This window comes from Doryrhamphus excisus, chromosome 7, assembly GCF_030265055.1.
Source record: "Doryrhamphus excisus isolate RoL2022-K1 chromosome 7, RoL_Dexc_1.0, whole genome shotgun sequence".
NCBI classification, from domain to species: Eukaryota; Metazoa; Chordata; class Actinopteri; order Syngnathiformes; family Syngnathidae; genus Doryrhamphus; species Doryrhamphus excisus.
Genome location: NC_080472.1, coordinates 21195208 through 21211749, shown reverse-complemented (window position 1 = coordinate 21211749; position 16542 = coordinate 21195208). Strand labels below are relative to the sequence as shown.

At 43.2% G+C, this 16542-nt stretch overlaps 1 protein-coding gene across 6 annotated transcripts in view; it reads right to left on the bottom strand.

Moving 5' to 3' along the window:
- anks1b (ankyrin repeat and sterile alpha motif domain containing 1B) overlaps window positions 1-16542 on the bottom strand; it is a 104839-nt gene that overhangs the window by 21062 nt on the left and 67235 nt on the right. For 5 of the 6 annotated variants that reach the window (XM_058078413.1, XM_058078408.1, XM_058078409.1 and 2 more), the window contains 3 exons: window positions 15773-15879; window positions 9497-9595; window positions 8083-8235 (listed from right to left, as the gene is read on the bottom strand). In XM_058078413.1, the coding sequence (XP_057934396.1) occupies window positions 8083-8235; window positions 9497-9595; window positions 15773-15879 (359 nt within the window). Of the gene's footprint in view, window positions 1-3529; window positions 3689-8082; window positions 8236-9496; window positions 9596-15772; window positions 15880-16542 lie in introns of those variants that run through there. The other variant, XM_058078412.1, reaches the window with a different exon arrangement.

Genomic DNA, 16542 nt, shown 5'->3' with positions numbered 1-16542 from the left:
CTTATGCAGTTCTGATTGGTAACTTTAATCCAAAAGATCAAATTTCCTGAAGTGATTTGGCATATTAGCATGAGCATATTTGAAGTAGCCGCTGTCATAATTTGGGTTACATTTTTGTCATCCTCATTTGTAATTTGAATTCAAAATGACAGAACATCAAACTTCTTGAAAGAATTTGACCGCCTGGCATGCCAGGAAGCGACCAACCTCCATTTTGAATTAGCTGCTGTTCATTTGGGTTGGATTTTACTTTCTTGTCTCTTAAATTTGGTCATTTTGTTTGGTAACTTTAATCTAAAAGGACCAAACATCAAGTTTCTTGAAAGGCTTTGGTGTGCCTGGAGGCGGCCACCCCATGTTTGACGTAACTGTTGTCCTAATTTGGGTAACATGTTGCTATTCTTATTGGTAACTTTAATCTACAATGACAGCACACTACCCTTTTTAAAGGGATTAGGCTGTTAGCGTGCCTGGGAGCCACCAAACCACGTCTGAAGTAGCTGGTCATCATTTGTGTTCAATTTTTCTTTCTTGTCTCCATTATCCTTATCGGAAGTTTTTACAGCCATCCCAGTGAGAATCTTTGTAGTATTTCTCTTCAAGTACCCGAAAAAGTACCAGTTTTTTTTTTAGTCTGAACGTTTGTTGTGGCCCGGATTGGTTTGGGCTAAGGACCAGTACCACGTTGCTGCTCTGTTGTTGGGGACCCCTGGCCTAACCCATGGGTACCACAAATGTACCACAGATGTTACACTTGTAACCTAAGGTACCACAAAGATACCACAGATGTTACAGTAGTAACCTAAGGTACCACAAATGTACCACAGATGTTACACTTGTAACCTAAGGTACCACAAAGATACCACAGATGTTACAGTAGTAACCTAAAGTACCACAAAGTACCCTACATATTACATAGGTAATCTAAAGTGCCAAACAAGTACCACAGATGTTACATTAGTAACCTAAGGTACCACAGATGTTACATTAGTAACCTAAGGTGCCACAAAGTACCACAGATGTTACATTAGTAACCTAAAGTGCCAAACAAGTACCACAGATGTTACATTAGTAACCAAAGGTACCACAGATGTTACATTAGTAACCTAAGGTACCACAAAAGTACCACAGATGTTACATTAGTAACCTAAGGTACCACAAAAGTACCACAGATGTTACATTAGTAACCTAAGGTACCACAAAGGTACCACAGATGTTACATTAGTAATTTGAGGTACCACAAAGTACCACAGATGTTACATTAGTAACCTAAAGTACCACAGATGTTACATTAGTAACCTAGGGTACCACAAAAGTACCACGGATGTTACATTAGTAACCTAAGGTACCACAGACGTTACATAGGTAACCTAAGGTACCACAAAAGTACCCTACATGTTACATTAGTAACCTAAAGTGCCAAACAAGTACCACAGATGTTACATTAGTAACCTAAGGTACCACAAAGTACCCTAGATGTTACATAGGTAACCTAAAGTGCCAAACGAGTACCATAGATGTTACATTAGTAACCTAAGATGCCACAAGGTACCACAGATGTTACATTAGTAACCTAAGGTACCACAAAGTACCACAGATGTTACAGTAGTAACCTAAGGTACCACAAAGTGCCCTACATGTTACATTAGTAACCTAAAGTGCCAAACAAGTACCACAGATGTTACATTAGTAACCTAAGGTACCACAGATGTCACATTAGTAACCTAAGGTACCACAAAGTACCACAGATGTTACATAGGTAACCTAAAGTACCACATATGTTACATTAGTAAACTAAGGTACCACAAAAGTACCATAGATGTTACATTAGTAACCCAAGGTACCACAGATGTTACATAGGTAACCTAAGGTACCACAAAGTACCACAGATGTTACATAGGTAACCTAAGGTACCACAGATGTTACATAGGTAACCTAAGGTACCACAGATGTTACATAGGTAACCTAAGGTACCACAGATGTTACATAGGTAACCTAAGGTACCACAAAAGTACCACAGATGTTACATTAGTAACCCAAGGTACCACAGATGTTACATAGGTAACCTAAGGTACTACAAAAGTACCACAGATGTTACATTAGTAACCTAAGGTACCACAGATGTTACATTAGTAACCTAAGGTACCACAAAAGTACCACAGATGTTACATTAGTAACCTAAGGTACCACAAAAGTACCACAGACATTAGTAACCATTGGTAACCACCAGACATTAGTTACATTAGTAAGCTAAGGTGTCAAACAAGTAGCACGGATGCTACATTGGTAACCATGGGTGTCAAACAAGTAGCACGGATGCTACATTGGTAACCTAAGGTGCCAAACAAGTAGCACGGATGCTACATTGGTAACCATGGGTGTCAAACAAGTAGCACGGATGCTACATTGGTAACCTATGGTGCCAAACAAGTAGCACGGATGCTACATTGGTAACCATGGGTGTCAAACAAGTAGCACGGATGCTACATTGGTAACCTAAGGTGCCAAACAAGTAGCACGGATGCTACATTGGTAACCATGGGTGTCAAACAAGTAGCACGGATGCTACATTGGTAACCATGGGTGTCAAACAAGTAGCACGGATGCTACATTGGTAACCTAAGGTGCCAAACAAGTAGCACGGATGCTACATTGGTAACCATGGGTGTCAAACAAGTAGCACGGAGGCTACATTGGTAACCATGGGTGTCAAACAAGTAGCACGGATGCTACATTGGTAACCATGGGTGTCAAACAAGTAGCACGGATGCTACATTGGTAACCATGGGTGTCAAACAAGTAGCACGGATGCTACATTGGTAACCATGGGTGTCAAACAAGTAGCACGGATGCTACATTGGTAACCATGGGTGCCAAACAAGTAGCACGGATGCTACATTGGTAACCATGGGTGTCAAACAAGTAGCACGGATGCTACATTGGTAACCATGGGTGTCAAACAAGTAGCACGGATGCTACATTGGTAACCTATGGTGCCAAACAAGTAGCACGGATGCTACATTGGTAACCTAAGGTGCCAAACAAGTAGCACGGATGCTACATTGGTAACCATGGGTGTCAAACAAGTAGCACGGATGCTACATTGGTAACCATGGGTGTCAAACAAGTAGCACGGATGCTACATTGGTAACCATGGATGTCAAACAAGTAGCACGGATGCTACATTGGCAACCTAAGGTGCCAAACAAGTAGCACGGATGCTACCTTGGTCATCTTCCCAAATAAAAAATGGAGTAGAAAAGAATAGGAAGTGCTCGGGCGCCTGGTCCTGAGTGGACGGAAAGTGTGGACGGTTGCCTACGTGAAATAAACACGTGTCGCCAACGTTTACACACACTGAGCTCCTTCTCCTGAGCGGGGGGTCCCAACCCTCCCGGCATACCCCCCGGCCCCCCCACCCCTACACAAGCAGTATAGTGAGCAGCCCGTCTTGGCAGGCAGGCAGGCAGGCAGGCACACTCCGTAAGGATAGAATATCCAAACACGCAACAAAGTCCCGAGCGCTCACCTTCCTGTCCTTCCCGGGATTCTTCCTGTTGTCCTTACGGTCTCCAACTGGAGCGATTAGCTCTTCTCCTTAGCTTGCGGCAGCGCGACTGCATGTCTCTGCCTGATCTCTCTCTCTCTCTCTCTCTTTACACACTGCCCCCCACCCCCCCCACCCCAGCACCCTCCTCCTCCTCTTCCTCTCCATCTCGTCACTATGGAGACGAGGGGCCCGTGCGGAGAGACTGCGCTCGTACGCGATTCGTCACCTTACTACGGCTTTAACGTGATTCATGATCGCCTCGTAGCGCTTAGAAAAAAAAAAAAAAAAATCAATGCAGCGGCCCGAAGATGATGCAACGCCGCCTTTAAAGACGCTCGGTTTTTCTTCAGGCAAGGTTGCGCAAATGTTCTTTTTAGCGCCGCTTTTAAAAGAAGAAGAAAAAGAAGAATTTGGCCCATTTGTGCGTCATACGTGATGCATCACATGACTCACGCTGGAATAAACGGACGTGCTTTAAAAACTTTAAAAACCAAGTTTGAAATTAAATAAATATTTGTAAAGTACATTTCACATAGCCGTCTGTATTCTGGCTAAAAAAAAATACAATATAATAATACAAATAATACAAATACAATATAAAATACAAATATGAAGCATTCAAAAGATGTAGTATTCTACACTGGTCACTAGGTGTCAGTAATGGTACCCTGATGAGACATTCGTCACCATAGGAAGTACTGTCCAGAACAGGAAGTTAAAGTTAGGAGTGTCAAGGTGACTATAGGGGTGTTATTTCACAGCTCGAGGGCTCTAATAATGTTTTTAAAAAACATACTTAGAAGGTTGTAAGCTTTGCTTGGCTCTAAGTATGAAAATATATTTTATAATATATTATTATTATTGTTATTTTGTATCAATTAGTGTTATTCAATTCAATATATTTTATTTTTTTTATTTTATTTATATTCTTATTTATTTTTAATCATTAAATTTAACATATTATTAATGTGATTTGACATAAATTTTATGTAATAATCAAATGCCTTAATAATTACAGTAATATTGATTATAATGTAATATTGAAGCAATTAAACAATCAGTACATTTATATTAAAATATAAAAATATCTTAAATATAATTAAAATATTAATTAATAATAAAATAATAATGAATAATTTTTCGTGTTTGAATACAGACTATTATTCATAAAAAAACGAACATAATTTTATGTTTTTAAAAAACATACTTACAAGGTTGTAAGCTTTGCTTGGCTATAAGTAGGAAAATATATATAAAATATTATTATTATTATCATTGCTATTTTGTATCAATTAGTGTTATTCAATTCAATGTATATATATTTTATTTTATTTATATTCTTATTTATTTCTAATCATTAAATTTTAACATATAATTTATATGATTTTACATAAATTGTATGTAATAATCAAATACCTTAATAATTACAGTAATATTGATTATAATGCAATATTAGTAATATATATTTAATATAACATAATGTATATAATAATGTATATAATATAATGTAATATTGAAGCAATTAAACAATCAGTACATTGATATTAAAATATAAAAATATCTTATATATAATTAAAATATTAATTAATGTTAATTAATAATAAAATAATAATTAATCATCTTTCGTGTTTGAATACAGCCTATTATTAGTAAAAAAAAACAGACATATTTTTCATGATATCAAACCTATTTAAGTCTTGCATGTCTTATTTTCTGGTGTTATGTCTCCTATCTTTGGTAATAGGAGTGTAAAAGTGACTATAGGGGTGTTATTTTATGTCTGGAGGGCTCTAATAATGTTAAAAAACACATTTAGAAGGTTGTAAAAGAGCTTTTCTTTGCTCCAAGTATGAAAATATTCCATTGAAACTGAACTTCACTTATCACGATTGGGTCTGGAACCAATTATCAGCAGTAAACGAGGGACTACTGTCAAAAAAAACAAGCATTTATTGCATTATTGCGATGTACTCCATGACTGGACTCAAGTATTTCTATTCATTGATAAAGTTCACACTTGAGTGACAGCGCCCATGAACTACTGTAATGTAGTGTAGTGGTTCACGTAGTTGGACATGAAAAATGGAAGGACGCCTACATTGTGGGGTTTGATCCCACGGTCTGTATTTAAGGTCCGGAACCAACTGGCAGCGGGACGCGAGACAAGCTGTCCACTTGGACGGGGGACAGTAAAAAAGGGTGCTAAGCGCACGCCAGCTTGGTGGCAACGGGCCAGGAGTCGTGCAGGTACACGCGCGGAAATACACTTCAATAAACTGGTATCATGCCATATCTCTGTGGCAACCGGCAGTCGCCATGGCAACAGGCTAGCGCGGCAGAGCGGGAGGAAGACTGTCCTCGGTTTGCTTTTTCACACGTTAGCCATCGGGAGGCTTTACGGAGGAATGCGAAAGGGACAAGTCGGGGCGGCGTTGATGACTCGGCACCCGGGACAGGCCTTCACACGCAGGGGGAGACGCAGGAATCCACTTTGGGTTGCCTGGGACGGGCCGCTTAAACTCCTCCCAGCGCTTCCTGTCTGTCGTGCTTTTCAAAGTAAAAGCAGAGGTTTGAAGAGGCGACAGTGATCTGACAGGCGATCGGCGCCACTTAGTGGACATTTGTAGAGTGCATGTGGGTGTATGTAGGGGTCTCACACCACCCTTTAGGTACCGTACCGCCCACACTTTAGGTACCGTGCCGCCCACTCTTTAGGTACCGTGCCGCCCACTCTTTAGGTACCGTGCCTATCGGTACCGTGCCACCCACTCCTTGGGTACCGTGCCGCCCGCCCCTTAGGTGCCGTGTCGCCCGCCCCTTAGGTGCCGTGCCGCCCGCCCTTTAGGTACCGTGCCGCCCACGCTTTGTTGCCGTGCCGCCCAACATTTAGGGATCGTGCCGCCCAACATTTAGGTACCGTGCCGCCCACCCTTTGGGTACCGTGCCGCCCACCCTTTAGTGACCGTGCCGCCCACCCTTTAGGGACCGTGCCGCTCACCCTTTAGGTACCGTACCGCTCACCCTTTGGGTGCCGTACCGCTCACCCTTTGGGTGCCGTGCCACCCGCCCCTTAGGTACCGTGCCGCCCGCCCCTTAGGTACCGTGCCGCCCAACCTTTAGGTACCGTGCCGCCCAACCTTTAGGGACCGTGCCGCCCACCCTTTAGGGACCGTGCCGCCCACCCTTTAGGGACCGTGCTGCTCACCCTTTAGGTACCGTGCCGCTCACCCTTTAGGTACCGTGCCGCCCACCCTTTAGGTACCGTGCCACCCACCCTTTAGGTACCATAGCGCCCACCCTTTAGGTACCATAGCGCCCAACCTTTGGGTACCATAGCGCCCAACCTTTGGGTACCATAGCGCCCAACCTTTAGGTACCGTGCCGCCCACCCTTTAGGTACCGTGCCGCCCACCCTTTAGGTACCGTGCCGCCCACCCTTTAGGTACCGTGCCGCCCACCCTTTAGGTACCGTGCCACCCACCCTTTAGGTACCGTGCCACCCACCCTTTAGGTACCGTGCCACCCACCCATCTGGCGTCACCCGGCTGCTCGGTGCGTGTGCCCCAATACTGTGCACCATTCCGGGCCACAGCAGATGCCTCCTCCCGCTCTATGCTTCGGTTCTCTTGAGCTCCGTAGCGTCACACCAGCTGCTTGGAGCGTGTGCCCAGATATAGTGCACCATTCTGGGCCACAGCAGGTGGCTCCCTCCCTCCCTCCCTCCCTCCGCTGGTTCCCCCGAAGTAGTAATGTCATGATATTTGATTAGTTTAACCTCACACTCCAATACATAAAAACAGACATTGCAGCATCTGTCGCCATGGCGATCATCTGGCCTTGACAGCAAAGCCTCGCTCTTCGTTACCAGCATTGTCTCGCTGATAACAACAAACCGAATGCTTGAAATTGCAACACATGTTGTTGCACGAGTGCTGGTGCATAAAAGATGAGTTCTGCAGCAAGAGGCTGCATTTCACTGATGGCTTTAATTATCTTCTGTGCTTGCGTACCCTCTAGCGGCCCGACACGGTACTGCAACCGCGCTGCAGCCAATAGAGCAGCAGCGCCACAGCGGACTGCATTTTCGCTCATTTTCAACACATAATAGTGTCTTTATGTAATGTACATTAAATAATTCAAGGCTGGCCTGAATAATAAATACTTATATAATTTCAAGACGTATATGAATAGTGTCAGCAGCGTGCATTCACACACTCTGTTGTCACATATGCATCCCACAGATGCACACACACACACACACGCACACACACACACACACACACAGCTTGTGGGCGGCATCCCTAACACTGTGAAACATCTTGCGGCCCACATGCTTATATAACAAGACTATCTCTCTCTACCTCCTCCAGCTGATCACCTCATCCATGAAAATGCGGCGTCAGGAGTCCGGTGTGAGTTTGTTACAGGCCACGATAATAGTGTGTGGCGATTGGGACAAATAGATGAGCAATTCAAAGTCGCGTGTATAAGTGACACTTAATCGAGGGACGTTGATGGGACGGAAGACTCACGTTGATGAGCTCGATCTCCCAGATCTTCTTGACCAGCTCCATGGACGTGTAGCCGTTGACCAGGAAGGACTTGGTGTAGTCGCCCAGCTCCAGGGACTCCAGCCACTCGGCCACCGACGTGGGGTTGTTGCCATCGTAGCCGACCGGCCTCACCTGCCAGAAAGGAGCGTATTCGCTCAGCGTTAATGACTTTTTTTCAACCAGCAGAAGGCGCCAAAGTCAGGCCCCACGAGGATGCTGTCTAAAGGCCAAAGGCCGAAGGCCAAAAGCTAATGGCCAAAGGCTAATGGCCAAAGGCTAAAAGCTAACGGCTAAAGGCCAACGGCCAATGGCTAAAAGCTAACGGCTAAAAGCTAATGGCTAACGGCTAATGGCCAAAGGCTAAAAACTAATGGCTAACGGCTAAAGGCCAAAGGCTAACGGCTAAGAGCTAATGGCTAACGGCTAAAGGCCAAAGGCTAACAGCTAAGAGCTAATGGCTAACGGCTAAAGGCCAAAGGCTAAACGCTAAAGGCTACTGGCTAACGGCTAAAAGCTAATGGCTAAAGGCCAAAGACCAAAAGCTAAAGGCTAAAGACCAAAGACAAAAGGACAAAGGCTAAAAGCTAAAGGCTAATGGCTAAAGGCCAAAGACTAACAGCTAAAGGCCAAAGGCTAAAAGCGAATGGCTAACGGCTAAGGGCTAAAGGCTGAAGGCCAAAGGCCGAAAACTGAGGGCTAACGGCTAACAGCCAAAGGCTAAAAGCTAAAGGCCAAAGGCTAAAAGCTAAAGGCTAACGGCTAAAGGCCAAAGACTAACAGCTAAAGGCCAAAGGCTAAAAGCGAATGGCTAACGGCTAAGGGCTAAAGGCTGAAAGCTAATGGCTAACGGCTAAAGGCCAAAGGTTAAAAGCTAAAGGCTAACGGCTAAAGGCCAAAGGCTAAAAACTAATGGCTAACGGCTTAAGACCAAAGGCTAACGGCTAAAGGCTATATTTGAATGGCATTATTTGAAGGATGAAGCGTTCCGGTTATCATTAAAAAGCTCGGCGATATCCTTATGCAACCGTGATATTCATCAGTTTCCCCATTCCCACATTCAACGTGTTCACGGGCGGGTGGGAGCTGCTCATTAGCGCACACAAACACTCACCGAGCAAACAACTTTTGCAGGAAAAGCAAGAAAGCGCGCTTGCTAGCACAAGCATTCATTATTCATGCGCTTTTATTTTGATAGTCAAAAGTGACAGCGAGTGCAGGGAGCTTGGGAAAGGACAGCGAGGAAGTGCTGACGGATGTTTTTAAGGCGCTGGAATAGAAAAGCTGCATATCTCTACGTGTCGTCCCAAAACTCGACCACTGCTGCTTTGGCGGAGTCTACTATAAAAGTAGACTCCTGCATGGACCCCCCCCCTGAAAGTTTTTCCATACTGACCCTGGGCAGCAGCCGTATGGCCTGCAGGAGGCGCTGTCTGTGTGCCGAGTTGAGGATGCCGATCTCCAGCAGGTCCTGGTCCTCCACCACGTTGCTGCCCTGCGGAGCAAAAACACGCGTGTTACTCAGCTAACAGCTACAGCAAGCGTACATCACGCTAAGCTAACACTTTGTACTTCACGCTGCCCCCCCCCCCCCTTTGTAAAGCATCTTCACTGCACTTCATGTGCCCTCCAAAATTCATGAGCTACGAGGCAGGATGGTCTTTGAGCTCCATTATTTGCTTTTTGTTATTCCGTATTCTCATTCATCTGGAAAACATCAGCACACCCACTTGCCTCCGAGAAATCCACTTTAGGGAAATAAGGTATTTATATAATATATATAAAGATGTTTATAAATATATTTATATTAATATCCAAAGGAGAGTAGCAACACTACAAGCAAAGTCATTAGGCAACTTTGTCCGTTCCAATGTCAAAACATTCCCCTCATTCGGGACATTCAGGCTTATCTTCACAAAATTCCACAAATGTTCCACATTTGCCGAGCGATTCAAACCATTCCAGCGTCAGAGCTCATTCAGGCCAAAAAGACATCCCACTCTCACCTAAATTGAAATTCCAATTTTCCCAATGTACAAACGGCTAAAGGGTAAAGGCCAAAGTCTAAAAGCTTATGGCTAACAGCTAAAGGCCAAAGGCTAATGGCTGAAGTCCAAAGGCTAAAAGCTAACGGCTAAAGGCCAAAGGCTAAAAGCTAATGGCTAACGGCTAAAGGCTAAAGGCTAAAGGCTAAAGGCTAAAGGCCAAAGGCTAAAAGCTAATGGCTAACGGCTAACGGCTAAAGTCCAAAGTCCAAAGGCTAAAAGCTAATGGCTAAAGGCTAAAGGCTAAAAGCTAATGACTAAAGGCTAAAAGCTAATGGCAAACGGCTTGCCGAGCGATTCAAACCATTCCAGCATCAGAGCTCATTCAGGCCAAAAAGACATCCCACTCTCACCTAAATTGAAATTCCAATTTTCCCAATGTACAAACGGCTAAAGGGTAAAGGCCAAAGTCTAAAAGCTAATGGCTAACAGCTAAAGGCCAAAGGCTAATGGCTGAAGTCCAAAGGCTAAAAGCTAACGGCTAAAGGCCAAAGGCTAAAAGCTAATGGCTAACGGCTAAAGGCTAAAGGCTAAAGGCCAAAGGCTAAAAGCTAATGGCTAACGGCTAACGGCTAAAGTCCAAAGTCCAAAGGCTAAAAGCTAATGGCTAAAGGCTAAAGGCTAAAAGCTAATGACTAAAGGCTAAAAGCTAATGGCAAACGGCTTGCCGAGCGATTCAAACCATTCCAGCATCAGAGCTCATTCAGGCCAAAAAGACATCCCACTCTCACCTAAATTGAAATTCCAATTTTCCCAATGTACAAATGTCAATTCATACTTTGTCTACATTTTCCAATCATATTCCATCCATCCAGGATGCACGGCGATCGAGTGGTTAGCGCGCAGACCTCACAGCTAGGAGACCAGGGTTCAATTCCACCCTCGGCCATCTCTGTGTGGAGTTTGCATGTTCTCCCCGTGCATGCGTGGGTTTTCTCCGGGTACTCCGGTTTCCTCCCACATTCCAAAAAAACATGCTAGGTTAATTAGCCACTCCAAATTGTCCATAGGTATGAATGTGAGTGTGAATGGTTGTTTGTCTATATGTGCCCTGTGATTGGCTGGCCACCAGTCCAGGGTGTACCCCGCCTCTCGCTTGAAGACAGCTGGGATAGGCTCCAGCACCCCCTGCAATCCTTGTGAGGAAATGCGGTAGAAAATTAATGAATGAATCCAGCCATTCATTTTCTATAGTGCTTGTCCTCATTATGGGCATGAGTGAGGCTGGAGCCTATCCCAGGCGGGCTATAGACAGACAAGCATTCACTCTCACATCTGTGGTCAGTTCAGAGTCTCTCATCAACACCATAAAACATTAAGATATGTGGCTGTGGGCAACCTCCTGGTGTGTTTTTTTTTAATCAACTCCGCTTTCTCATGCACTCCCAATCATAATTACAGCTTAAAGTGTTTTTAATATGAAATATTTAAATATTCTCATAAATATTTACTTTTTTCTCCTTATAGTTTCACTCTATTCTTGTAAAGAAGCAGTTTTGTGCATTTTTGCTGTTTTTTTTTTTGGTTAGTTTGTTCGGGTATTTGGGTGTGTCGTGTCTAACTTAAACCAAAACAAAGCTACAATGGAAGGTGGAGGAATAAAGCCATCACCAGATGTCAGATGTTTGGTCCTAAACGTCTCCGAGGATCCACCATGACGCCATTTGTTACCTTTAACGCCAGCTCAGACGCGTGTGATCGCTCCAACAACAAACAGGAAGTGAGGATGTGACTTATTAGCTTATTAGCGCAACTTCTAGCCACTTGGGGACGACTAGAAAGCCGAGGGCGGCAGAAGCAGAAGCAGAAGCAGAAGATCTTATCGGTCTCACGGCTCTGATCTTCTGAAAGACGCGGGGGTTCACAGTTCAGCTCCCAGGCTGATTAATGGAGCGCCGAGCTACAACTTCCCTGCTGAGTCGGCTCCAAATGTGCTCTTGTTGGCCGTAATAGGCTGGTTTAGCACATCACAACATATCATAGCATTTCAGAGCGTTCTCAGCATCAGCAATTGTTACGAGTCATCAGCGGAGGGAGGGGAGGGGGAAGGGGCGGAGCTTAGTATGCAACAGGCGTACCGGCTCATCAATCTCATTTTCAGTCAGTTCACGGGCGCCCAAATTACAATTCCTGCCGGGTGGCAAGGAGGTCAGGGCAACAATGGAGACGCGCGACATCGATATTCAGTTGGCGGTCGCTCACAAAACGACGATGACGACAATCATGATGATGATGATGGGTAATGTCCTTCTGATTTTTATCCAAATTGTTTCTGAGCCGTCTCATTTGCATACGTGGCAGGAGCCAATCACATCTTCCTCCTTCTCCACCGGCTCGCAGTGCATCATGCTAACGTTATGCTAACTCATGCTTCCCCGTCATAAACGCCACAACAAAGCTGCATCTCAACTACCTCTACATGCGCTTTCAAATGCTGCTGTGTTATAAACAATCAACTCATCAGGGCTATCAGTTTCTGCTTTCTCATGCCATCAGCATCATTATCACAGTTAAAGAATGAACTTAATCACGCTAGTGCTAATGCAACATTGGTTCATTTCAGACCAGTCCAGCCTCTCTGCAAAAGACAGCTGGGGTAGGCTCCAGCATATTGAGGATAAGCGGCATAGAAAATGGAGAGATGTTTAATTATTCACATGCATATCATATCATATCATTATTAAGTTGTTTTGCTACTGTGTTATGCAACATAGTTGTTAATAAATGAATCAGTTCAGTTGTTACATATCATATTGCAACATTGGTTCTGTTACTTTCTTACATGTTATTAAATGAGCATGTGGCCAAAAACAGCAACTTTTTTATGCACTAATATTACAGTAAACATTTTGAAGTTATATAGTATAAATAGTATAGTGATATTACAACATTGGTTCTGTTGTTACTTTGCAAATACATCTTAATAAATGAGCATGTGGCCAAAAACAGCAACTTTTTTTCTCTCTACTTTTTTATGCACTAATATTACATTAAAATGTGAAGTTATATAGTATACATAGTATAGTGGTATTACAATATTGGTTCTGTTACTGCTGATAAATGGGAATGTGGTTCAACGAGAGCTACGTTTTCTTTTCTTACATGTTATTAAATGAGCATGTGGCCAAAAATATCAACTTTTTTAAGTACTAGTATTACAGTAAAAAATTGAAGTTATATAGTATAAATAGTATAGTGGTATTACAACATTGGTTCTGTTGTTACTTTGCAAATACATCTTAATAAATGAGCATGTGGCCAAAAATAGCAATTTTTTTCCGTCCACTTTTTCATGCACTAATTTTACAGTAAAAATTTGAAGTTATATAGTATACATAGTATAGTGGTATTACAATATTGGTTCTGTTACTGCTGATAAATGGGAATGTGGTTCAACGAGAGCTACGGTTTCTTTTCTTACATGTTATTAAATGAGCATGTGGCCAAAAACAGCAACTTTTTTATGCACTAATATTACAGTAAAAATTTCAAGCTATATAGTATAAATAGTAAAGTGGTATTACAACATTGGTTCTGTTGTTACTTTGCAAATACATCTTAATAAATGAGCATGTGGCCAAAAACAGCAACTTTTTTTCTCTCTACTTTTTTATGCACTAATATTTCAGTAAAAATGTGAAGTTATATAGTATTCATAGTATAGTGGTATTACAATATTGGTTCTGTTACTGCTGATAAATAAGTGGTCAACAAGAGCTATGTTTTCTTTTCTTACATGTTATTAAATGAAAATAGCAACTTTTTTAAGTACTAGTATTACAGTAAAAATGTGAAGTTATATAGTATAAATTGTATAGTAGTATTACAACATTGGTTCTGTTGTTACTTTGCAAATACATCTTAATAAATGAGCATCTGGCCAAAAACAGCAATTTTTTTCCGTCCACTTTTTCATGCACTAATTTTACAGTAAAAATTTGAAGTTATATAGTATACATAGTATAGTGGTATTACAATATTGGTTCTGTTACTGCTGATAAGTCGTCAACAAGAGCTACGTTTTCTTTTCTTACATGTTATTAAATGAGCATGTGGCCAAAAACAGCAACTTTTTTCTCTCCACTTTTTCATGCAGTAGTATTACAGTAAAAATGTGAAGTTATATAGTATACATAGTATAGTGGTATTACAATATTGGTTCTGTTACTGCTGATAAATGGGAATGTGGTTCAACGAGAGCTAAGTTTTCTTTTCTTACATGTTATTAAATGAGCATGTGGCCAAAAATATCAACTTTTTTAAGTACTAGTATTACAGTAAAAATTTGAAGTTATATAGTATAAATAGTATAGTGGTATTACAACATTGGTTCTGTTGTTACTTTGCAAATACATCTTAATAAATGAGCATGTGGCCAAAAACAGCAACTTTTTTCTGCCCACTTTTTCATGCAGTAATATTACAGTAAAAATGTGAAGTTATATAGTATACATAGTATAGTGGTATTACAATATTGGTTCTGTTACCGCTGATAAGTCGTCAACAAGAGCTACGTTTTCTTTTCTTACATATTATTAAATGGGCATGTGGCCAAAAACAGCAACTTTTTATGCACTAATATTACAGTAAAAATTTAAAGTTATATAGTATACATAGTATAGTGGTATTACAATATTGGTTCTGTTACTGCTGATAAGTCGTCAACAAGAGCTACGTTTTCTTTTCTTACATGTTATTAAATGGGCATGTGGCCAAAAACAGCAACTTTTTTCTCTCCACTTTTTCATGCAGTAGTATTACAGTAAAAATGTCAAGTTATATAGTATACATAGTATAGTGGTATTACAATATTGGTTCTGTTACTGCTGATAAATGGGAATGTGGTCAACGAGAGCTGTTTTCTTTTCTAAATGGGTTCTATTGCTGCTTTGCTGTGCAAGACACTGGAGATTTTCATTTCCACTTTCTCATGTAACCCCAATCATTATTAAAGATAAGATGTTAAATAGCATAGTGTCCCTCTTTGGCTGCAGTTTCCTCATTTCCAACGAATCCAAATGCATCTTTGAGTCATCCCAAGAGGACCGAAAACAAACACCGCCTGACTGCAGCGCTAATGACGCCGCTGTCCTCGTGTACACTGACCACGTGTGTGAGGAACCCGCAGGACTTCCCGCGGTTGCCATGGGTAACCCAAGGAGGAAGTGAAAAGATTCTAAGATGACGACTAGGATGTGTCTGGTGGTGAATTGAAGGATTAATGCTTTTATGTCTGCTAATTGGAATAAAAGCACTTCCTGTTTCATGGGAATAATGGCAACGCGGTTAAAAAACACGCACACATGCACGGTGCGCCAACATCAAAAGTGTTGTTCAAAGCAAAATGTCCCGCAGAGTCCCCTTGGTCCTGCGCCACCTGATTAGCATCCACGGGCTACAGGTGGCCGTCCAATCATTGTTTTTCCTTTTCTCCCAACATGAAACCTTTCAGGAATAATGCGGAGCTGCAGCGTTGGATTTGAGTGCGTAGGAGGCGCTCACATGTTTTGAGAGGGATGGGGGGGGTTGGGGGGGGGACGTAACGAGGAGGAAACCCAAGAACTTCCTAAAAAGAGACACGCTTCGTTCTCCGTGAAAGAGTAGAAAAAAAAAAACGTTCCACTCACCATGAACTGGACGTTGTCAAAGCCGTTGGCCAGCAGGTGGTTCTCGTACTGGACCAAGCCGATGGAGTCGAGCCACTGGCCCACGGACTGCAGCGGGCAGCGGGGACCTATGAGGGGGTGCAGGGGCAAACGCTTGAGCAGGGAGTAGCCGTCCACGCGGTAGCAGCGGCAATCCGGCTGGGACAGCTGGCACTGCCACATCATGTTGTGGCGGGCAAAGTGGCTGTCAAAGGAGCCCGCCATGCCTTCCCGCGAGGCGAGGGGGGGGGGGGGGTGGGTAAGTGAAGAGGGAAAAGAGGGGGGGGGGAGGGGGGGGGACGGAGGGGAGGCTAGTCCTGAGGCATGCTGAGGATGTGGAGGGGGGGGGGGTCAGCGTGCAAGGGGCTGACTTGGGTGGTGAATGAAGGCGAAAGGGAGGAACGGGGGAAAAGGTAGAAGTTGTATCCAGAAAAGAGCTCCCGTCCTGGGTGTAAATCCTGCTGAGGGGTGGGTGCTTGGAGGAGGATGGAGCTTAGATCCGAGAAGCAAGGAGGTGCGTGTTTTCAGCTGTTGCGCTTCCTTGCTGTCGCCACACGAGAGAGAGAGAGAGAGAGAGAGACGTGCACTGGAGATTCTCTTCATCAAGGACTCCCACGCTCATCTGTATGCTTTCGCCGCCCCCCCCCGCTCTCTCACTTTATCGCTCTCTCTCCTCCCTGTCTTCATTCAGTCCATCGCCACCATCGCTGATTTCCTCTATACGCACCTCGCTCCGCGCATAATAGCCATCA